The 24495-nt window shown below is 35.3% G+C and overlaps 1 protein-coding gene across 5 annotated transcripts in view; it reads left to right on the top strand.

Annotated features, from left to right (window-relative positions):
* The window catches only part of EHBP1 (EH domain binding protein 1), a 500368-nt gene that overhangs the window by 399384 nt on the left and 76489 nt on the right, over positions 1–24495 (top strand). For 4 of the 5 annotated variants that reach the window (XM_082643305.1, XM_082643308.1, XM_082643304.1 and 1 more), the window contains 2 exons: positions 3010–3912; positions 10577–10720. The exons of the other annotated variant lie outside the window; for it this stretch is intronic. In XM_082643305.1, coding sequence (XP_082499431.1) covers positions 3010–3912; positions 10577–10720 — 1047 coding nt within the window. The remainder of the gene's footprint in view (positions 1–3009; positions 3913–10576; positions 10721–24495) is intronic. 5 annotated transcript variants of the gene reach the window in all.

A 24495-nucleotide genomic window follows, 5' to 3' on the forward strand; every position in this document is an offset into this window, starting at 1 on the left:
TTAGATATGACAGTTCTTTACCTGCATTTTCTTGCATTTGAATAAGCAAATGTAAAAGCAGATAAGAGCATTATAAAATAAACCATTATTATTTTTTATAAAGTGAAGCTTTCAAGTTACTGTTTAAAATTTTGAAAAGCAAACATTTTTTATTTTACCTGGCTATATATTTTTAAAGAGTATGAGGAATCTCATTAGGGCTTAAGTTATACTTCTTTACATCATTTTCTTCAGAAATTTAATAATGATGAACATACCTTGGATTTACATATTATTACAAAGAGAAATATATCTCATTAAAATTTTTTCTCAATTAAATCTTAAAGGGCAGATGATTATAGCTTTTTTTTTTTTTAAATAAAGTTATTTATTTATTTCTGGCTGTGTTGGGTCTTCGTTGGTGCATGCGGGCCTTCTCTAGTAGTGGCCAGCAGGGACTACTCTTCGTTGTGGTGCACGGACTTCTCATTGTGGTGGCTTCTCTTGTTGCAGAGCCTGGGCTCTAGGCACACGGGCTTCAGTAGTTGTGGCTCACGGGCTCTAGAGTGCAGGCTCAGTAGTTGTGGCGCATGGTCTTAGTTACTCTGCAGCATGTGGGATCTTCCTGGACCAGGGCTCGAACTCGTGTCCCCTGCATTGGCAGGTGGATTCTTAACTGCTGTGCCACCAAGGAAGTCCCAATTATAGCTTTTTGAAAGGATTTTAATTTAGATGATCCCATTTATTGCACAAGTCAATACATAATTGTTGTTATACTTTCCTTTTCATCACTTTGCAACTTCTTTTTTTTTTTTTAAATATTTATTTATTTATTTATTTGGCTGTTCCGGGTCTTAATTGAGGCACGCGGGATCTTTAGTTGCGGCATGCAGAATCTAGTTCCCTGACCAGAGACCAAACGTAGGCCCCGCTGCATTGGGAGCATGGAGTGTTAACCACTGGACCACCAGGGAAGTCCCACAACTTCTTACCTGATATCTACATTGAGTATCATTTGCTACCTACAGACTTATTTCCGGCTTTACACAGTTCTTCTGGGTAACCCCATCTGCCCTTAATTGGACTTAAAACAGTACAAGAAACAATGCCTGTGTCTTAAGTTCCATGCAGATGCATAACATAACTGGCAGTGACTCCTTACCAATTAAATAACATCTAGCAATGAATAAGACTATTTTCTTTTAAAGACCTCTTTTTTTCTCCACACACAGCTAAAAAGACAGTAGGTGATTGACTATTGCAGAAGAGGTTAACCTATGGGAAAATCCCTTTATAAAGTCTTGACTTCCCTTACAAGAAATCTGGTTTGTTTTAAAATTTCTTTTAGTGCAATTAGTGTGCATAAAATGAATTGCTACATGAAACAAAACACCATCAGGAGATTCCCCACAAGTAAGCTAATCATTTTCCCAGGTCTGTAAAAAGTGCTGAATAAAAATGGTATTTACCTGTGACATCTGATCTCAACCAATATGTCAGTGTTTTAGATAATTGGGAAATGTTTAGAATACTGCCTGTGGTGCTTTTCCTGATGGTCTACGATTGATGTCTGTCAATCAAGTTGTCAGGACTCATGAGGAAGAAAATGACTTTAATTTTCCTAAAACATGTAAAATAACAAACAGGCCCAAACATGCACACCAACTGAGCCATTCTCTCAAGTAAATATTTTGAGGTACCTATACCATAAAGCATAGTGCTGTGAAAATTGAAGAGGTTTTAATATCACAATTTATTTTTCATTTTCTTTCTTATTCCATAACATTTATTAAACTACAGGAAGAATACAAGGATTAAATTCAAAGGTAGAAATGCACTGTAACATGTATATGCAAAAGACTGATTCCTTCTGAATTGTTACATAATTTCCTAAACTTTATTTTTAGAAAAACTTTGAGTTATGATCCTATATCTGGGTTGTTACAAAGACAAGACATTTTATATCCCAAAGCAAGAATGTAATTAGAGGGTCCTTAGTTTTTCCAAGAGTATATCTAAATGTTTAGCCATATTTTTAATGCTTCCTAGCAACACAATGCTGTTTTCAAGGGTTAGTTCAGGATAGTAATAATTAATTGTAAATTGAGAAACAGCTTTGATTCTTCAAAACTAGAAAAACCTGATGTGCCACAGTCATTTAAAGGCTAACAAAAGTAATACAATGCAGCCTCACATTCTAAACTAGGTTGTACTACTCAAAACATTTCCTTCTTTCCAAAATGGATGAAGTGAAAATGAAGTCACTCTTCTCATTATGAAAATCAATCTTAATTGGGCGTTTTAAAAATGTCTCTGTGTTTCTAGACTTAAGTAGCACTTACTTATATTTTATACCAGGCAATCTAGGAGTTAGTTCTTTTGGGATATCTACCTGTACTTTATCTTCACAAATCACTGCAATTACATGACCACTGAAAAGAGGGGTTATAATAGGAATAATAAAGCTCCAGATGAATTATTATTCTTTATACCCGAGTTCTTTATCACAAAAGTCAATTCTAAGTTTTTTTGTTTGTTTGTTTTAACTCTCATTTTTGCTTGTTTTCTTTATTGGAGAAGAACATTTCAATTGTTATTAACTAATAAAAATGTTTTACTCTTGGATCTACAAAACTTTTACAAATTTCCAACTTGGAATGTTGTTCGGTTCATGTGGCATAATGTCAGTGGCATAATGTCAGTAACATAATGTACCCTCCAATAGCAACAAAAAACCATTAAAATTTTGCTTGTTTTTTTAAAATGGTAACTGAATTGTGTTTTACTTTTAACTCTTTTTTGAGGTGTAATTGCCATATAACAGTACCTCAGTCTCAAGTGTACAACATAATGATTTGATATTTGTATACGTTGTGAAATGCTCACCACAGTAAGTCTAGTTAACATCTGTTATTTTGCTGTTTTTGCTGTTTTTAACATGTGATGATGTTTTAAGTTTCTTTAAAAAAATTAAAATTTATGGATTGTCTGAACTCTTCAATATATCTTCTGTTTTTCTTTCCTCTGAAGGCATATGATGGATTTGCCAGCATAGGAATTTCCCGGTTATTGGAACCTTCTGATATGGTTTTATTAGCAATTCCTGACAAACTGACTGTTATGACCTATCTCTATCAAATTAGGGCACATTTCAGTGGGCAAGAATTAAATGTTGTTCAAATAGAAGAAAACAGCAGTAAAAGCACATATAAAGTTGGAAACTATGAAACAGATACAAATAGTTCTGTTGATCAGGAAAAATTCTATGCAGAGCTTAGTGACCTGAAACGGGAGCCTCAACTGCAGCAGCCTACCAGCGGAGCAGTAGACTTCTTATCCCAGGACGACTCTGTATTTGTAAATGATAGTGGGGTTGGAGAGTCAGAAAGTGAACACCAGACTCCTGATGATCATCTCAGTCCAAGCACAGCCTCCCCTTACTGTCGCAGGACTAAAAGTGACACAGAACCCCAAAAGTCCCAGCAGAGCTCTGGAAGGACTTCAGGATCCGATGACCCTGGAATATGTTACAGTACAGATTCAAACCATGCACAAGTTTTGTTAGGCAAGAAGAGACTATTGAAAACTGAGACTTTAGAATTAAGTGACTTATACAATAGTGATAAGAAGAAGGATGTGTCTCCACCCTTTATTTGTGAGGAGACTGATGAGCAAAAGCTTCAGAATCTAGACATCAGTAGTAACTTGGAGCAAGAAAAATTAGAGAATTCCAGACCCTTAGAACGCAGATCAGATCCTGAATCACCTGTCAAAAAACCAAGTTTATCTCCCACTTCTAAACTTGGATATTCATACAATAGAGATGCAGACCTTGCCAAGAAAAAACGTACTTCCCTGAGGCAGACAGAGTCTGATTCAGATGTTGATAGAACCACCTTAAATCATGCAAATCATTCTGCAAAAACAGTCCAGGTAAGTGAGTTAGAATGATGAATACATATATGTAGTAAATAGTTATTCTTTTTTGTTGTTTCTTTTTGTATTCATAGAATACTTTACAAATGATTAAAGGTGAAGTATAATTTCCCATTTTAGAAAAACCTGAAATATACCTGCTCTTCATTTAAAGTTTATAATATTTTAAGCCTATAAATAAATCCCAATTTCAAGATTGAAGAATAAAGAATGTCAACTTTTCAAATCAAAATGTTATTAACCTATAAAAATATTTTACAGAATAAGTCAAAGCTATTTCAGTATTCCATTTTGTAAGCATATCATTCTGGAAATGTATAACACCAAATTAAAATACTTCCCATTTACAGCATTTTCTTCAAATATTTTAGATGCATTTGCAATTGGTAATTTTGGTCCCATCATTATTTGTGGTTAAAAATCCCAGTAATGTTGAAATTTCTCCCCTGTGGGGAATATGGCATGGATTTAATTGAATCTATGGTGCCATCAGTGATAAGATATACCATTATTTTATGTACAACAAAGAAAGAAAAACACTGCCAATAAATTATGATACATGGTTTTCTTATCACATAGAATTTTTATTTTATACCTAGTGAAAGAGTTCTTTTAGACTTATTTAGGCATGGATTTTTTAATCATATAATGCTCTTATGTATACATAAAAAGGAATTTTTTAGCAAAATAAATTGGTTAAGGTATAATCAATTTAGAATTAGAGTTTAGACTCTAACTCTTACGAATCACTTTGTGATATAGAGTTGTCGGTGTTCCTGTTTTTCCACATAGTATTGTCCTCTGTGCCATCAAAAGCCTGATGTTACAACAGTGGTTCTCAAAGTATGATCTGGGGACCTCTCAGGCTCTCCAAGATTCTTTCCGAGAGTCCCCAAAGTTGAAACTATTTTCATAATAATACTAGAACTTTATTTACCTTTTGCACTTTCATTCTGTCAGTTTCGTTTCTTCTCAGTTTTGTTTGGGTTTTTTTTGTTTTGTTTTGTTTTGTTTCATTTTGTTTTTATGGTACGCGGGCCTCTCACTGTTGTGGCCTCTCCCATTGTGGAGCACAGGCTCCAGACGCGCAGGCTCAGCGGCCATGGCTCATGGGCCTAGCCGCTCCGTGGCATGTGGGATCTTCCCAGACCAGGGCACGAACCCGTGTCCCCTGCATCGGCAGGCAGACTCTCAACCACTGCGCCACCAGGGAAGCCCTCAGTTTTGTTTTTTAGTGTAGTTATTTTTATTAGAATATGTTAACATCTAATGGGTTTATTATAGCTATTTTAAAGGAATGAATAAGTAAATATTTAAAAATTTTTTTTCCATTTAATTTCCAAAATGACAAATATCTATAGATGTAGCCCACATAAGCTAAAGCTTTTGGGGATCCTCAATTTTTAAGCATATAAAGGGATTCTGAGACCAGAAAGGTTGAGAACCTCTGAATTACAGCATTTCTTCACAGTTGTCTCTCAGATTTTCTTCTCAGTAATACTCACTGATAATGGCACTTTCTTTTAATTTAATTTTTTTTTTAATTATTTTTGGCTGTGTTGGGTTTTCATTGCTGCATGCAGGCTTTCTCTAGTTGCGGAGAGCAGGGGCTACTCTTCATTGTGGTGCGTGGGCTCCTCATTGCGGTGGTTTCTCGTTGCAGAGCACGGGCTCTAGGCATGTGGGCTTCAGTAGTTGTGGCACGTGGGCTCAGTAGTTGTGGCTCACAGGCTCAGTAGTTGTGGTGCATGGCTTAGTTGCCACGCGGCATGTGGGATCTTCCTGGACGAGGGCTTGAACCTGTGTCCCCTGCATTGACAGGCGGATTCTTAACCATTGCGCCACCAGGGAAGTCCCAATAGCACTTTCTTAACCTTTCTGGTAGGTCCTAACAAAAGACTTTCAGACAATAACCTGGAGTTCTGTTGCATTCTCAAATAGTACTCAAGGGGTTGTTAAATGAAACATCAAGGAATTATAGTCTTGCCACCAGAATTATCAAGCACATGCATATGTAGGTACTGATGACTATGTCTTAACTACCACCTATATGACAGAGATATAAAATGTCATCAATTTTGTTTTCAGAGGTATTAAAATGTGCATCTTAGAATCAAAGAAATATAATAGCTAACAAAGCAAGCCCCTGTTCTCCTAATCAGAAGTCTCAAATCAAATGTTCTAAGTACCTAAACTTTCAGAGTATTGTAGTGTCCCTACAGAGTAGATAATCATTAAACATATAATGAATGACATTTGCAGAATTTGGTGAGCCTAAATTTGAATATCAATACAGATTTTTCTCGTAAACCAGATTTTTAAGGTTAAAGTGTTTAGTTAAATCTGGAAATTGGTTAGTGTTTAAAAATTAAAAATGCTCTGAACTAGAACTCAGTAAACCTGGATTCTCATCTTGGCTCTCATCTGGGCTCCAGTAATTACCAGTGTGACATGTTAACTAGCCATTTAAATTCTTTAAATCTTATTTTCTAAGTATGTTAAATGAAATAATCTCTGAGAGCCCTTTAAGCTCTAAAACTCTGTCATGCTGTGATTCTGTTCAGGTGATTTAAGTGACGTACAGTAAATCCACAGGATGATAGAAGCAGCATCTGTTTACAACTCCATATATGTTTATTTGTTGGCAATTGGTTTACAGGTTAGAATTTTGCTTAGGGTAAATTTAAAAAAATTTTGGCAAAATTGTTCATTTCCTGGTACCGAAAATTGTAGTATAGGTGTTAATACTTGATAAGTTTTTTATCGTAGCTAAATTTTGGACAGTTAAAAATCTGTTTTTCTTTTGTATACTGTATTTTATTGATTCTAAGACATACATTTTTTACATTTTAACTTCTCTGAAATCAAGATGTTACTTATAATAATATGTTAGAGTTTAACTGACAGTGTTCTTCGTTAGAAACTCATAAAATAATAGTGAGTCTAATAATTAATAGCATTTGATTAGAGGAAATTTGATAATTTAATGTGACTGTATAGACATAACAAGTCATAATCTTGCCCATTTGAGTGGCTGGTACATGTGATGACCATTATATGTCTTACACATATCTCAGACTTTACAACCCATGAGGTGAGTGGTTGGTGCCTATTATATATATATATGGGAGAACCAAGATCTACAGAGTTGCCTTAAGGTCATATAATAAATGTTAAAAGTTTGAATTCAAAACCAACCTTGTCTGACTTCAAAGTCTGTGCCCCTGAACTTTATGCTCACAGTATCTCTTTGGTTTTGGCCATAACAGCACTAAAAATAATTATAGCCCAGATGTAAAATAATCAACAATTACATTAAGTCTCTTAACAATGTTTACCTCATTAGATTCTGCAGGAATTTTTCCTAAGGAGATAATTAGAACTGTATACAAGAATTTACATATAAAGATGCTCACAAAAGCATTATTTATGATAGTAAAAAATTATAAACAGCCTAAATATCCAATAATATAAGACAAGTTAAAGTATGATATGTTCAGGGCTTCCCTGGTGGCGCAGTGGTTGAGAGTCTGCCTGCCGATGCAGGGGACACTGCTTCGTGCCCCGATCTGGGAGGATCCCACATGCCGCGGAGCAGCTGGGCCCGTGAGCCATGGCCGCTGAGCCTGTGCATCCGGAGCCTGTGCTCCGCAACGGGAGAGGCCACAACAGTGAGAGGCCCGTGTACCACAAAAAAAAAAAAAAAAAAAAAAGTATGATATGTTCATATTAATAGAATGCTAGGTAGACAGTTTAAAATCATGTTTTCAAAGAAATATTTAAGGATATGAGAAAACGCTCATAATATTTAGACTATTAAGTGGAAAAAAGCATGATTCCACAATGATTATCCCTGGGTGCTGGGATTGCTAATTTTTAAAAAAATATTTCTTTTTAAAAAATTGAGTTGTAATTCATGTATTGTATTATTTTCAGGTGTACAACATAATGATTCAATATTTGTATCTATTGCAAAATGTTCACCAAAATAAGCCAAGTTAGTATCAGTTACCATACATAGTTGCAAAAGTTTTTATTTTCCTTGTGATAAGAACTTTGGAGATCTACTCTCTTAGCAACCTTCAAATATGCAGTACAGTGTTATTAACTATATTTACCATGTTGTATGTTATATTCCCATGACATACTTATTTTGACCCCTTTACCCATTTAGCCCACCCCCAGCCTCCAGCAAACACCAGTCTGTTCTCTGTATCTGTGAACTTGGCTTCAGGGATTTTTTTTGGTGGTGGGGGGTTGTTTTTTAGATTCCACATATAAATGAGATCATAGGGTATTTATCTTTCTCTGACTCATTTCTTTTAGCATAATGCCCTCAGGATCCATCTATGTTGTCACAAGTGGCAAGATTTAATCCTTTTTTGTAGGTAGATAATATTACATTACATGTGGCTATCCAGTTTGCCCAACACCATTTCCCCATTGTATATTTTTTTACTCCTTTGTTGTAAATTAATTGACCATATATGTATGGGTTTGTTTCTGGGCTCTCTGTTCTGTTCCACTGATCTTTGTGTCTGTTTTTATGCCAGTATCATACTGGCATATATATTATAGCTTTGTAATAGTGATATAGTTTGAAATCAAGGAGGGTGATGCTTTTATTTTTCTTCTTTTTACTTTTATATATTTTCTAAAATTTCTATGATGAATATGAATTTTAATCAGAAAAAAATTTTGTGTTTATGTGCTCTTAAGACCAAAGCAGTTTTTCACTGTCTGTGTAGCTGATTGGAATCCCTAAAGGACTGTATAATCACAGAATTTAGAGCTAGTGGGAACTTTAAGATGATCTACTCTAAGTATTTGAAAAGTTTACAGTGAGTGGGATTTTTTTTTAACATCTTTATTGGAGTATAATTGCTTTACAATGGTGTGTTAGTTTCTGCTTTATAACAAAGTGAATCATATATCCCCAATCTCCTCCCTCTTGCATCTCCCTCCCACCCTCCCTACTCCACCCCTCTAGGTGGTCACAAAGCACCGAGCTGATCTCCCTGTGCTCTGCGGCTGCTTCCCAGTGAGTGGGATTTTAAAGATGATCTCCCTTCATTTAAAAGATGAGGAAATTGAGAGATTTTTAAAAATATATTAATAGTTAACATTTATCTGGTGCTCACTACATTACTCTCTTTCAGTTAATCTTTACAATATCTTTATGAGAGTTGATCTATTTTTATCCCCATATTATAAATAAGGAAACTGAGGCTTAAAGAGATTGAGTAGCTTGCTCACAACTTATTCAAGTAATGGAACTGGATCTGTCTGACTTCAGAGTTCTTAAATATCATGTAATGGTTTTAAGTGACCTGTTCAATGTTGCATTGCTTATTATTAGTGGAAGAAGGATTAACAGTCTTGACTGCCAATTCAGCGTTCATTTAATTAATTTTGTCTGTTTTTTGAGAATACGTTGATTTGTAACCAGTTCAAATGCAGTTATGAACTCTGTTCTATTATGTCCTATCAGTATGAGCTAAAAATCTTTCATTATCGCTTATACATTTCAATTGTATCTATTAAGTTAAGAATTTTTGTTTAATCCTCTTAAAACCTTGGGTGATGAAAATGTTCTGGAATTAGCTAGTGTTGATGGTTCACAAACTTGTGAATATACTAAAAATAAATCATTGAATTGTACACTTCAAGAAAAATCTTTGCTTAAAATTACAGAAAAAAGTTTAAAATTTGCTGTATCAAAATATAAAGATCACAAAGAGACCCAAAAATTATGTACTAAATTTTTTAAGTTTCACATTATTACCAAATAAAGTAATAGGTTGCTGTTTATTACCTCTTCCTTGACCATGAATGATAATTATGGCTGAACCAAAACTATGCAAAGAAAAGGAATTTAAAGAAATTAAGTATTAAAGTCATAGTCATAGCCATCTAAAGTCAGAAGTTGGCTACTTTAATAGAGAAAAGGAATTAGAACTATACACACTATGAATATTTGTTCTTTGAATTAATGCCACCATTTAAGAGCTGATTTCCATTGATGTTCTACCTGTTTTTCTCCAAAAATATATTGTAAGATCACAAATTAATCCAAGAAAATACTGTTCTAATTCTGATGTTTAATTGTTGTAAGGAAAGTGAGCCATAGAGAAAAACAGTATTATTTTTCTTTAAATAAAATATGATAGCTTTGAATTTTCTATAAACGTTAAATTGTCAAGAATTTAAGGAGTTGTTGCCACAGATAATTAAAATCTTTCAAAATGCAAATTTGGAGGACACCTTGTTATCAATTCTATACAACTATAAAAATAAAACTGCGAACTTGAAAAAATGTCTTTGCCAGATTATACTGTGATTACCAAATTTGAAGAATGTATATAATATGTGTATGGACGTTATACCTTATGAGACTATGTTCTAATGAAAATGTAATTAAATTTAACCCAGTTTTAGCCAGTAAAGGTATAGTTCCTTTTAGTCAAGATATATGTATTCATTCCACAGTTTCTAGTCAACATTAATATTTTCTATAGGTAATCTCATAAAACTACAATCTTACTCCTGACCACTATTATTTTGACGAACTGTATAACTATTGATTAGTTTACAAAAATGGATTACATGGGGTTTTTTGTTTGTTTGTTTTGGCTTCTAATTCTGTATCTTTGTTTTTAAGCATCGAATGTTATCCAGACAAGAAGAACTCAAAGAAAGAGCAAGAGTTCTGCTTGAGCAAGCAAGAAGAGATGCAGCTTTAAAGGCAGGGAATAAGCAGAATACCAACGCAGCCACACCACTCTGCAACAGGCAGCTAAGTGATGTGAGGAACATTGGTTAAAAAAACATACATTGTTCATTGTAATCCTGGGGGTGTAAATAAGAGTAACTTATTTATATTTTTGCTAAATTATTTTTCCACAGACTGTATATACTGTGGGTAGGTACTTGGTACTTTGGTTGAACTGATAAATCCATACTTGGAGGAACAGGTTTTAATTATTCTTACACAGCAGTATTAGCTGTTAGAAAAAGTAAGATCCTGGAATAAAATTTCCACATATACATGAATAATCTGTTTTTTTGTTAATTTACACTTTGTAATTTAGTTGTACTTTGTTTAGGATTGTATTTTGTCAAGGGAAGTTAATTTTGTTGGAAACATTAGAATATAATAATGATGCCTACAATTTATTGAAGTATTGGGTTGGCCAAAAAGTTCATTCGGGTTTTTCCATAAGATGTTATGAAAAACCCAAATGAACTTTTTGGCCAGCGCAATACTTAGCATATATTCCAGGCACTATAATGGATGTTTTACATAATTTTTATTTTACCTAACCTCATGAAGTAGATATACAAACTCCTTTTTAGGTAAGAAAACTGAGGCTGATAGGTAAGATAATATGTACAAGGTTGTAGTCGATAAATGATGAATTCAGGATTTGAACCCAAGTCTTACCAGACTCCAGAGTCAATCCTCTTTCCTATCATATACTGCCATCCCTATGTTAAGCCATATTTTTATACATATTTTTGTATAGTGCCTCACAGATAATAATGAACATATAGTAATAGAAGCCTTTAAATTTAGGGGGACATGAACCTCTTCATGAATCTGAAAATTATGACAACCCTGCCCTACCCCCAATTTTACATATACATAAAACTGCATGTTCTTTTTTTTTTTTAATTAAGATTTTATTTTTTTAGAGCAGTTTTAAGTTCACAGGAGAATTGAGGGGAAGGTACAGAGATTTCTCATATACCCTCTCAACCCACACATGCATAGCCTCCGTCCTTAATAACATGCCCTGCCAGGGTGGTACATTTGTTAAAACTGTGCACCTACATTGACACATCATTATTACCCAAAGTTTGTAGTTTACATTATGGTTCACTCTTGGTGTACATTCTATGAGTTTAGACAAATGTATAATGACATGTATCCATCTTTATAATATCATACAGAGTATTTTCACTGCCCTAGGAATTCTTTGTATTTCACCCATTCATCTCTCCCTTCATCCCCAACCTCTGAGAACCTGATAATTTTATTGTCTTCATAATTTTGCCTTTTCCAGAATGTCAAATATTTGGAACCATAGTATGTTGCCTTCTCTGATATGGCTTCTTTTCACTTAGTAATATGCATTTAAGGTTCCTCCATGTCTTTTCATGATTTTATAGCTCATTTCTTTTTAATGCTGAATAATATTCCATTGTCTGGAGGTACCACAGTTTATCCATTCACCTACTGAAATGCATCTTGGTTGCTTCCAAGTTTTGGCAGTCATGAATAAAGCTGCTATAGTCATCTACATGAAAGTTTTTATGTGGACTTAAGTTTTCAGCTCCTTTGGGTAAATACCAAGGACGTTTGCTGGACCTTATGGTAAGAGTATGTTTACTTTTGTAAGAAATCACCAAACTGTCTTCCAAAGTAGCTGTACCATTTTTCATTCCCACCAGCAATGAATGAGAATTCTTGTGTTTTACATTCTCGCCAGCATTGGGTGTTGTCAGTGTTCTGGGTTTTAGCCATTCTAATAGGTGTGTAGTGGTGTCTCATGTTTTAATTTGCATTTTGCTGATAATATATGATGTGGAGCATCTTTTTATATACTTATATGCCATCTGTATATCTTCTTTGGAGAGGTGTCTCTTAAGATCATTGGCCCACTTTTTAATCGGGTTGTTTTCTTACTGTTGAGTTTAAAGAGTTCTTTGTTTCTTTTGGATACCAGTCTTTTATCAGATGTATCTTTGCAAATACCTTGTCCCTGACTGTGGCTTGTCTTCTTATTCTCTCTACATTGTCTTTCACAGAGCAGAAGGTTTTTTTTTTTTTTTGCAGTTTTTTTAAGTTAATTTATTTATTTTTAAAAATTTTTGGCTGCATTGGGTCTTCGTTGCCGTGCGCAGGCTTTCTCTAGTTGCGGCAAGCAGAGGCTACTCTTTGTCGCGGTGCGTGGACTTCTCATTGCGGTGGCTTCTCTAGTTGTGGAGCACGGGCTTTAGGTGCGTGGGCTCAGTAGTTGTGACTTGTGGGCTCTAGAATGCAGGCTCAGTAGTTGTGGTGCACGGGCTTAGTTGCCCCGCGGCATGTGGGATCTTCCCGGACCAGGGCTCAAACCCGTGTCCCCTGCATTGGCAGGCAGATTCTTAACCATTACGCCACCAGGGAAGCACAGAGCAGAAGTTTTAAATTTTAATGAAATCCAGTTTAACCATTAGTTCTTTCATGGGTCATGCCTTTGGCGTTATATCTAAAAAGGCATCACCATACTCAAGGTCATTTAGGTTTTCTCCTATGTTATCTTCTAGGAGTTTTACGGTATTGTGTTTTACATTTAGGTCTGTGATCCATTTTGAGTTAAATTTTGTGAAAGGTGTAAGGTTTGTGTCTAGATTTATTTTTTTGCATGTGCATGTCCAGTTGTTCCAGCACCATTTGTTGAAAAGATGATCTTTGCTCCATTGTGTTGCTTTTGTCCTATGTCACAGACATTCATTTTGGGGGTGCAAATGTAAGTAGGATTATGTTTTTAATTTCAAATTTCACTTGTTCATTTCTGGTATATAGGAAAGCAATTGACTTTTGCATATTAACCTTGTATCTTACAACCTTGCTATAATTGCTTATTAGTTCCAGGAGAGGTTTGGCTTCTTTCATTTTCCTTCAATTCTTTCAGATTTCCTACATAAGATAATCATGTAATCTACGAACAAAGGCAGTTTTATTTCTTCCTTCCCATGCATACTTTTTTTAATGCCTTTCAGAGAATAACCTCTGAACTTGACCACTGTTTTTCAGACTTTGTCTTTTTTTTCTTTCTTTATTATTACTTTGTTTTTCTTTAAGTGAAGTATAGTTGATTTACAATATTATATTAATTTCAGGTGTACAACGTAGTAATTCAATATTTTATAGACTATGCTCCATTTAAAATTATTGTGAAATATTGACTATATTTCCTGTGCTGTACAATATACGGACTTCAAGTCTTTACACAGTAATGTGATATAAAATCAGTGTAGTGGGCCACAATAATTTTATTTTCAATGAAAAGGAATAGAATATTTAAATGAAATAGAAAATATCAGAATTTATCACACATCATAGTACTTTTGTGTGAGACTTGTTTTAGTTACGTGGGTATGTGTGCTTACTGGATCTTGATATAAGATGTATTTTTAATTGTGGGTCATGATAAAAATCTTTGAGAAATGCTCATCTAGATGGCCATTCTTTCTGAGGAAGAAATTTTGTGGTCTTTATACCAACTCTTTCAGTGCCTAACCATCTATTATATCATCAATTTGTTGGTTCAGTCAGATATTTATTGAGTGTCAGAAATTAGTATTTTTGTAGAGATAGAAAAGGGTAAGCTTCGGGGACTTCCCTAGTGGTCCAGTGGTTAAGACTCCATGCTTCCACTGCAGGGGGTGCAGGTTCGAACGCTGGTGAGGTAACTAAGATCCCCCCCACAAAAAAAAAGAAAAGACAAAGCCTCTTCTCTCATGGAATTTACATTTTGGTGGGAAGAGACTGGTAATAATGAATAAATAACTTAACTACAGAGTGTGAAAACTACATGATATAGTAGAGGATAATTTGAGTAGGTAGGAGTGACTTGAGGAGGGGACATTTGAACTAAGACTTGATGGGAGAGAAGGATCCAGTTAAGTAAATAGCCACAGAAAGAATATTCTCTTTAAAAAGAAAGTTATTTTGTTGATATTATATTTTATTTGTGATAAACTTTGTTTCATAGTTCTTTCAAGCTCTAAAAATTATGGAAAATTTATAGCTCTATGTTTTTCAAGTGTGTTGACTTTAAATTTAGAACACCTGAGATTTAAATGATCTGTCTGCCAAGTAGATCTTAAAAAGCCATTATTTTACCTATGTGTAAATTTTACATATATTAATAATTGTCATCTAATGTTTATGAGCACTTACCATGTATCAAGCAGGATTCAAAGTGCTTTCTTGTGGATTTTCTTGTTTAATCTCCACAACAATTATATGAGTTAAGTATAATCTCTGTTTTATAGTTGAGAAAACTGACATACAAATTAATGAGTTGCCCATGGTCACACAGCCTATAAGTAACAGAGCCAAGAATTGAACCTAGACAATTTGACTTCAGAGAGTATGTTTTTAAAGCATTGCGTTTTATTTCCTTCTTGTTTATTTTTCTGAAATCCTTGTGAAGTAGGAATAGATATTATTGATGTATCCATTGTAGAGGTTAAGAAAACGAGTTAGGAAAGGGTGTTTAAATTTACCTAGGGTTGCAAACAGTGGCAAACTAGGCTTAGAATTCGAGTATCCTGACTTTTAAAGCTGTTTGTTTTTTCATTCAATTTATTCATTTATTACTTTAAACTTTCAACAAATGTTTTATTGGTCATCTCTTCTTTTTAAGGCACCAGTAATTTTGCTTGCACTTCTAATTTCCCAAATAAAACTTAAACTTTTAGCTAAATTACATTAGTGTGAATTCAGTATCATAAATTAACTACTAAAACATCACATATTCTGTGTGACATCTTACTGTATCTGTAAAATATATAACTTGGATTTTAAGAAGCATGATGTTAGTGATGTTTCATCGAGTTGGATAATACTGCTGGTAGCATGTTACTTGCCACATCTTTCTGGAAAGCAAGTAAACTTCATTAAGAAATGCTCATTCCATTTTATCCAGTAATTCCACTAACAAAGATCAATATGCAAGTTTTCATCACATAGTTATTTATAATAGCAAAAGTTACGGAATGGCAATCACTCAAACTAGGGGAATGATCAAATAAATTACAACAAATATATATACTTGTTATGTAGCTATTGAAAATTATTCAATAATGTTTTGAAAGAATATTGAAAGGACATAGGGAAATGTTCACAGTGTCATTTTGTACAAAAAGAAAGATATAAAATAGCATATGGCATATGAACTCCATTTTGAAAGACTGTGTTTTTATATATGGATTGAAAAGTTCAGGAAGGAAAATAATCAAAATATTAATAATATTTATCTCGGGCTTCCCTGATGGCGCAGTGGTTGAGAGTCCGCCTGCCAATGCGGGGGACACAGGTTCGTGCCCAGGTCCGGGAAGATCCCACATGCCGCAGAGCAGCTGGGCCCGTGAGCCATGGCCACTGAGCCTGCGCATCCGGAGCCTGTGCTCCGCAATAGGAGAGGCCACAACAGTGAGAGGCCCACGTACTGCAAAAAAGTATATATATATATTTATCCCTAAGGGTAGTATAACAAATGGCTTACAGAGTTTTTTCCCTTTATTCTCTCTTTTAAAAATATGTCATGTTTAGGTAAATATTTTAAACTAGGGAAATTTTTGGTATCCAAAAAGGATGTTTTTAATGGATTGTTTTCTTAGCATACCCAAACGTATTTGACTATAAAGCTGTTTCATTTAAACTAATGTTGTGTTTCAGTATCTCTAAGGGTGTGTGTGTGTGTGTGTGTGTGTGGTGTGTGTGTTTTAAGAAGAGATGTAGAAAGAACTGTTCACTTTTACAGTTGATGATATTTGTTTGTGCTTAGGTGTGAAATAAATGGCGAATGCAGTACTATCAATTCTGTTCACATTGAGAAGACATTTGCTTACTTTATTGCTTTTGTTTCCCACTTACCCAAAGTTGTACCCTACAGCTTATGAAACTATGCTTCAAACAGTCCCAAAGATATTTTCCCTACCTTTCCTCTTTCAGGTTATCCTTTGCTACATTATAAAACACTGAAAACCTATTGGCATAAAATAACCATTTTATTATGCTTACAGATTCTATAAATTAGGCCTTAGGATAGGACACTGGGGGAATGTTTTATTTCTGTTGCATGTTTTCAGGGGCTGGTTTTCTTCTAGGAACTATGCTGTCAGTTGGAACACCTACATGTGGCCTCTCCATATGGTTTCTCTACTTGGGCTAGTTTGGGCTTCCTCACAGCATGGTGGCTGGGTCTAACAGCAAGTGTCCCAAGAGAGTAAAGTGAGCTCTCCTATGCATTTTTATGATCTAGCTTTAAAAGTCACTTTTGCCATACTGTTGACCTGAGGAGACACAAAGCTACACCCAGGTTTAAGTAGCAGAGACATAGACCCCACCACATTGTAAGAAGAACGTGTGGCATGGAAGATATTGTTGTAGCCTCTTCTCAGTTATAGTTTAAGCTCACTTTAAAAACTCTTTTGCGCATTCTACTGTTGCTCATTTTTCAGATAAGTGAAGCCGTATATAGATGTGTTGGGAAGAGCATCAGTTCCATGACCTAAATAGTACATCTTGGGACTGTTGCTCTAGTTTTGACATTTGTTACTCTGTGGGCCTTATAGCTAATATTGAAATGATTTAAGAAAGAAAATGTAAAATATCAGGTAACTCCCGTTTCACAAAGAAGTTAGACCTTGCCATTGCTTTTTAGATTTTCAGTTTAGTATGCAACTTTATAATCAGGTTGATATCTTTTCCAATGATATGGTAGTTTTCTTAATTTGATCACTTTCTTTATCATTTCTGGTAGCTCTTGTACATACAGGTTTGAGTTATTTAATAGTACTGTCCATATTTTGGAAAAGTAGTATGGCCAACTTGGCTGACAAAATTAAAAGGGAAAATACCAAATTTCATCTCTGGAGCAACTGAATATGAGTTAAGTGATACTAAAAGTAGAAATTATTTAATCTCTCTAAATCTGTTTTTCCATTTTTGATATGGAGGCAAAGAAAATTTTTTTCTCCTGTGTGACATTCAAATTAATTGGTGTCCATGGTGGAGTGGGTATGGGAACCATGACTAATGCCATCCCCACTTCAGTGTCAGCATCCCTTTCACTCTGAAGAGATCAAAAGACTTCTGGTAAATAAAAAGCAGGTTTAACTAAGAAAAAAAAAATCTGGCATCTAATTTAGTGAACTGCTGTTACTATTTTCACTTCCTTATGCTCTTTAATTTGAGCCTTAATTTACCATGCCCTTATTTTTAAATTCATTGTAAATTATCTTGCCTTTATAATGTATGCTTTGGTACTAAGAGTCTAGTTGCTGGCAGGGAGAGATATATATATATACCCGCAGGTACCCACGGCTTTTTGTGTTCTTAGTTTAACTGAGAGTTCCCAAGAGTGAGGGGAAAAAAAAAAAAAAGTTGGTGCCCAGGAGTGACCCCAAGTCTTGAATAAATGAGTCACTGACCCTAAATCTTCAAGAGTTTACCGAAGAGCTTAGTTACTTACTCTTAGGAGACTGCTGATAAAGGACTTCTTCAACAATTTCTATCTCTTATCCTTCTAAACTTCGTTTCTATACAGCTAATCTAGGACTTTCTGATGAATGCCAGGAAGAATGAGTAGAGTTATTTTAATAATTGATGTTAGAGTTCTTAAATAGAAGTATAATTGCATGGGACAATGTCCGTGTACTCTGTACATGTTAACCCCTTTTGAGGTATCTAGTTTGTATCTAGTTCTGGGCTGAGAGAGAGAACTTACAGAGGATTCAGAGAAGTGTTAAAGGATTGAAAGCAAAGGTCTACTTTTAAGGAAAGACAGGCTTATGAAATACAAAGAGAGAACTGGGAAATAGTTTAAGTAGTAATTTGAGTATATGAAGGCTCATATTCTTTCTGGTAACTCCCACTTACCCAAGAGAATACGTTCCAAACTATTCAAAATGGCCTCATATAAAGTTCTTGCAAATCCTGTCCCTTCCCTTTCTAGCCTCATTTCTCACCTCTCTCCCATTTTTCCCTCTACAGTCTAACTCAACTAAGTTGCTTAGAATGTGGCATACTCTTTCGTTCCTGTATCAAGCATTTGCTGTTCTCCCTGAAATGCCTGTCTTCCCTTGTTAGGAAAATAACTTCTTCTGTGAGTACCTCTGTCATGGCTCCTAGCAGCCAAGTTAATTCTCCTTCCTGTATCTTTTTCTTTTTCTAATATATTGTACATATTGCTACTGCCACATTTATCCCATATAATTATCTAATTATACATCTCTGTCTCCCTCAACTGTGAGCTATTCAAAGTACAAGAACCTTGTATCTCCAGCCCCAAGTATTAATATTAAGTAAATGTTTGTTCAATGAATAAGTGAAGGGAGGGAATAGTGACAGTCTATTTTTCATATCTTCTGAGTGTCAACTAAGAAAAACATGAGGGGCTTCCCTGGTGGCGCAGTGGTTGAGAGTCCGCCTGCCAATGCAGGGGACACGGGTTTGTGCCCCGGTCCGGGAGGATCCCACATGCCGCGGAGCAGCTGGGCCCGTGAGCCATGGCCGCTGAGCCTGCACGTCCGGAGCCTGTGTTCCGCAACAGGAGAGGCCACAACAGTGAGAGGCCCGCATACCGCAAAAAAAAAAAAAAAAAGAAAGAAAGAAATACATGAGCTTAAATATGAAAAATTGGGGTTGCTATAAGGAGTTGCTTGGTAAACAGGGAAAAAAACTGACTCTCTGAAGGTCTTTAGAGCAGAACTGATTATCATTGGTCAGAGAAAGTTAAAGGGTTCCCCTTTCTCAGATCAGTTACAGAGATGACATTTGCCACTTGGGGACTCGAGGTTCCCTGTATCATCCTTTTCTTCCTATTCTTGAATCCTACATTTTGATACCTTCCTTTGTTATGGTGTGTACACACCAAATTCTTACACGTACCTACTCTTCCCATACTCTGGGACCTCTCATTAGAGTTCAGCTCCCAGCTCTGCCTTGAATCACATCACTCTAAGCAAACATTCCCTCATATAAATTAGTATAGCTTTAGGCTGGAAGGCTAGGAAACAATTTCTGAGACACTGAAGACAACTCTTGGTAATATTATCTTGTGGATCCTCATGTACAGACTCTACTTAAGTTATCTTTGGGAAATATTTGAGCTGTAATTTCTCTTAAAAGGGAACTTACAAACACAGATACTGTAAACCTTATAATTCTTCTTAATTTTTGTCAAGACTACCATTGCATGTTTTAATGAGAACTTGCTGCAAGTACATAATGAATTTAGATCTTTTTTAGGGTAAGTAGTTTACATTATTCATTTGTATCTCTGTGCCTTTAAACATTTGTTTAACCTGTTTCAGGTGTTTTCTGAAATTAGTTTTCTATAGGAGAGATTTCATTGCTCTGAGCTCTGTGATTTCTATTTCTTTGCTTTCTATTCCTTTTGAGATTTTCATGTTACATTTTACTAATATAAATTTTAGGTGTGATATTTGTTTTGTTCATTATTTTCCACATATACTTAAAATATTTTTTTTCAAAGTACAACTCAGGGGTTTGACAGGTTCAACAGTCTAGCCATTATATAGCCAAAGGAGCTTCCTTGACTGTATAATATATTTAAACTTAAACTCTGAGAAAAAATGTAATAACTTTTTTCAAGAAAATATTTCCTTTTTTATTATTTTTCTTTATTACTCAATTCTCACACTTTTTCCCCAAGAAATGCATAAATAGAATTTAAGAAGCTAGTCTATTTCAGACTCTTCTGCTTATTACTTTACATTAGAATATAGTTGCTTTTTTAAAAAAAATACATTTAATAAATCCACCATGACATTTAGTTATACTCATGTAATTATAATAGATAGCTGAAAGACATGTTTGCATTTGATATACTAAAGTTTAGGATCAGTACACTCTAAGAATAAGGGGTGACAATCCTGCTACCCACACTCCTTGGAATTGCTATTGGGATATGAAGCACTTTGAACCTTTCACAAGAAGGATGCTGTATAGGTTTAATTATACCTTTTTGTTTTTAAGAAAGAATGAAATCTATTTTATAAATAGAAAGTCTAAAAAGAAAATTGGGAATGATTCTTCAATCTAGTTAATCACTTTACGGTGAATTTATAAATATGTTTTTCAATCATAAATTACGTAACATAAGAATATGGTTTGCACACGGTTGTTAGATACCTGGAATTTTTTTTTTCGGTACGCGGGCCTCCCACCGCTGCGGCCCCCCCGCCCCCCCTGTCGCGGAGCACAGGCTCCAGACCCGCAGGCCCAGCAGCCATGGCTCACGGGCCCTGCCGCTTCTGCAGCATGTGGGATCCTCCCGGACCAGGACACGAACCCGCGTCCCCCGCATCGGCAGGCGGACTCCCAACCACTGCGCCACCAGGGAAGCCCCTGGAATATTTTTTAAAAGAAAAATCAGCCAAAAAATCACAACATTATTATAATCCAGACTTGAAGTTTTTTTTTTTTTTAAGAAACTGCTTTTTATTTTATTTATTTATTTATTTTTGGTTGTATTGGGTCTTCGTTTCTGTGCAGGGGCTTTCTCTAGTTGCGGCAAGTGGGGGCCACTCTTCATCACGGTGCACGGGCCTTTCACTGTCGCGGCCTCTCTTGTTGTGGGGCACAGGCTCCAGACGCGCAGGCTCAGTAGTTGTGGCTCACGGGCCTAGTTGCCCCGCGGCATGTGGGATCTTCCCAGACCAGGGCTCGAACCCGTGTCTCCTGCATTGGCAGGCAGATTCTCAACCACTGCGCCACCAAGGAAGCCCCAGACTTGAAGTTTTTTGTCTGATATTTAATCTGCAAACATAGTGAGTGACCCATTACAGTTAATTGGCATAGGAGTCCACCCTCACTTAGCAGGATCAAACTGCAAGTTAGCAGCAAGTCCTGAAAGGTTTGTAATATCTATCTTTAAAGGTTTGCAGTAATATTTGAATCCTCTAAAGAAAACTGTGTATATGGGAAAGGAATTTCAGTTTGGTCAGTCCTTAGTTAACTACAAAGATCAGTAATCAAAAAAAGATACAGTGACTTTTTTTTTTTTTTTACTGGTCGTTAGCAGTGAATCCAAAGGGCTTATTTGGTAAAAATGCAAGCCACTCTTTTTCGAATTAAACCTTTAACAGGTATTTTGTTGATATGAAGGGGTGGGACATCAACCTTGTACTTTTGATGTTAATTGGAGAATATTGATTTAAATGGGACTAGTCTGTTGTGCTGATAATTGTAGCAGATTTAGATAAGATCACTAGATCTTTTCCAGATAATCAAAGAAGCAGTTACCATCCAATTGGTGAAAAACACTAAATATCATCATAGCATCTATCTCTGAAAGAAACTTTTCCCATAGTTTTCATATATATATGTGTCCCAAGTATGTCTCATCGTAAAAATGTATGTAAGATTATGCTTATATGGTTATGAATATCGGCTGTGTTACATTTAAATGGCTAGCCTCTAGGAATCAAGCTTTAAAATTAAGGTCAAGCTAAAATTTTTATTTTTCCTGATTACATATATTATTAGCTCTATTACTAGGAAGAAGTAGGTAACTTTGCATTTGTAATTTTAAAAGAACATCAGTTACTATGAAAAGAAATCTAAAACCTCTAATAACATAGAGAGTAAGAATTTGTCTTATTTACAGATTTTTATTCTCTGTGTGAACTGGAATGTCTACACCCAGGGCACAAAGATGAAAATATATTCCTTATTTCTTACGCCAACACAATTGATAGAAGATTTAATGTACATAATCCGCTTCAGACCAGTAAGACACTTTAAATATATAGCTAATCTTTTTTATAGTTGCATTTTATAGGAGAAGAATGCCAATGTACTTCTGTATTCGACATAAATGCCTCTGTACATATCAGTGGTTTTTATTCATTATGATTTAAATAATAGTTTATCTATTATGTCTAAATTTAAGTTGATTTGAAGCCTACTATCCTAACAGTGGCTACTAGACTTCTTAGAAAACATATTGTTAGCTTGCTCACATATCTTCAAAGTCACACAAAACACTAGCATTGTTGGGGGAAAAAACTCAAGCATCTTTCTATTATGTGGCCACAAACCCCTAGTTTCAAAAGTCTTATTTATTTGAGATTGCCATGAATACATGAATCTAGGGCTAGGTATTTTAGCATCAGGAACACTCCTTTTATGCGACTATTAATGGCCATAGACATTTTCCATATGTCTGTTCAGTGCAGTGTTGAACATCCCAGGATGATATCACCATTACTAAGAGCTGTATTTTGTATTGCCTATTCTGTTATTGCTCAGTATGCACAAGGGTAGAGTTTAAATCTTCATTCATTTCATTTTTTAATGTTTCTTTTGTTCTCTTTATCATGTTCTGGCTTTCCCAAGGATATATGCTTTGAACGAAAAGTCACATGTGCATTACTAATTGTGTGCTACTGTATTTACGGTTCCTAGTGGTGGCACTGTGAAGCTCCTAATTCCTTTGCTTCACTTGATGTAAAATAATCTGAGTGTCTTTGATAGCAGTGAAACAGTATTAATTGTTTTGTACATTTCTTGGTCACTCTTCTTAGGTGGTCTTCATAATCTATTAGAACTTTCAGCCAGATTTTTGTAATGTCATGCCTCCAGCAGTGATTAAATTGGTAATTAATGAACAGTCTTTGACAATGTAAACCACATCCCGTTAATTTTCCCTTTTGAGTTTTTAGAAGTTGTCTTCTGTGTCAGAAATCATTGCGCCACCTTGCTATGGCCCCTTGGCATGAAACCACAACGACTTGATTTTTGCAGCCATTAGTAGATCAGAGCAGTAATTTCACAGTATTTTGGTCAAGGTAATTATAATACCAAGAACTGAGTAGATTTGAAAATTCACGAAAGAAGTCCAGAAATACCAGGTGAGCTTCCTTGTGTTCACTGGAACGTTATGATTAGTTTAATTGGTCTTTGTTTGATTTTAGCCGCAGAAACTATTTGTGTCACAGCAGTGCAGTGACTTTATACTTGAGTGTTTCTGACCTTCTTTGACAGGGGTGGGTGCAAAAATGAACCCTTTGAAATAGTTCCCTTCCCCAAAGGGGGTTAAACTGCATTTAAAAAATTAACTATAGAGAAGAAAACTCTAATTTCTTAATATCTTACTTTATTTTATGAAATGCTTAGCAAGTGTATTTTCTCTGTTTAAAATGTTTGCAGCTATTTTGATTTAAAATTTTTTTAACCATTACCCTTTCCTGCCTCTGAGATTGTTGACATACTGCTTCGATATTATAAAAGAACATTGCAATGCCTTAATGAGAGTGAAATTGAAATGCTGCTTTCCTTTTCATCACAAAGTAGATAAAAGTATTCCCATACTTGACTGATTGCTTATATGTGTATTAACCCTCAGTGATACATTGTGCACATTAGAATTTAAAGAGTCACTTGCCTGTTGGCTTCTGAAAGGATTGTCCTGGTCACCTTTTCTGGAAGCCCTTAATGAAACCAAATAGTTTGCTTGGAGTTTGGACCTAACCATCGGGGTGTTTCATGCAGTCTTGTCAGTTGATGTTCATGAATTGACTTGAACAAAGATCAAAGTGTTCCCACAAATGAAGAATCTGTGAGACAGCTCCTTCAATTGCACCACAAGAGCTAATCAAGCCATCAGTTCTTTATGCACTCTACGTGTCTTTAGAATTTAATACCAAATGATTTGTCAGTACAAATTGATATTCTGATTTTATGCTTTTCTCATTCCTAGCTTTCTTCCGCTGCACCCCATCTCCTAACTGGGGGAAAAATACAGTTTCTTTTGCCACTGGGTTTTGATAAGAACC

The sequence above is a fragment of the Mesoplodon mirus genome (genome assembly GCF_964341445.2).
Source record: "Mesoplodon mirus genome assembly, chromosome: 14".
NCBI lineage: Eukaryota > Metazoa > Chordata > Mammalia > Artiodactyla > Ziphiidae > Mesoplodon > Mesoplodon mirus.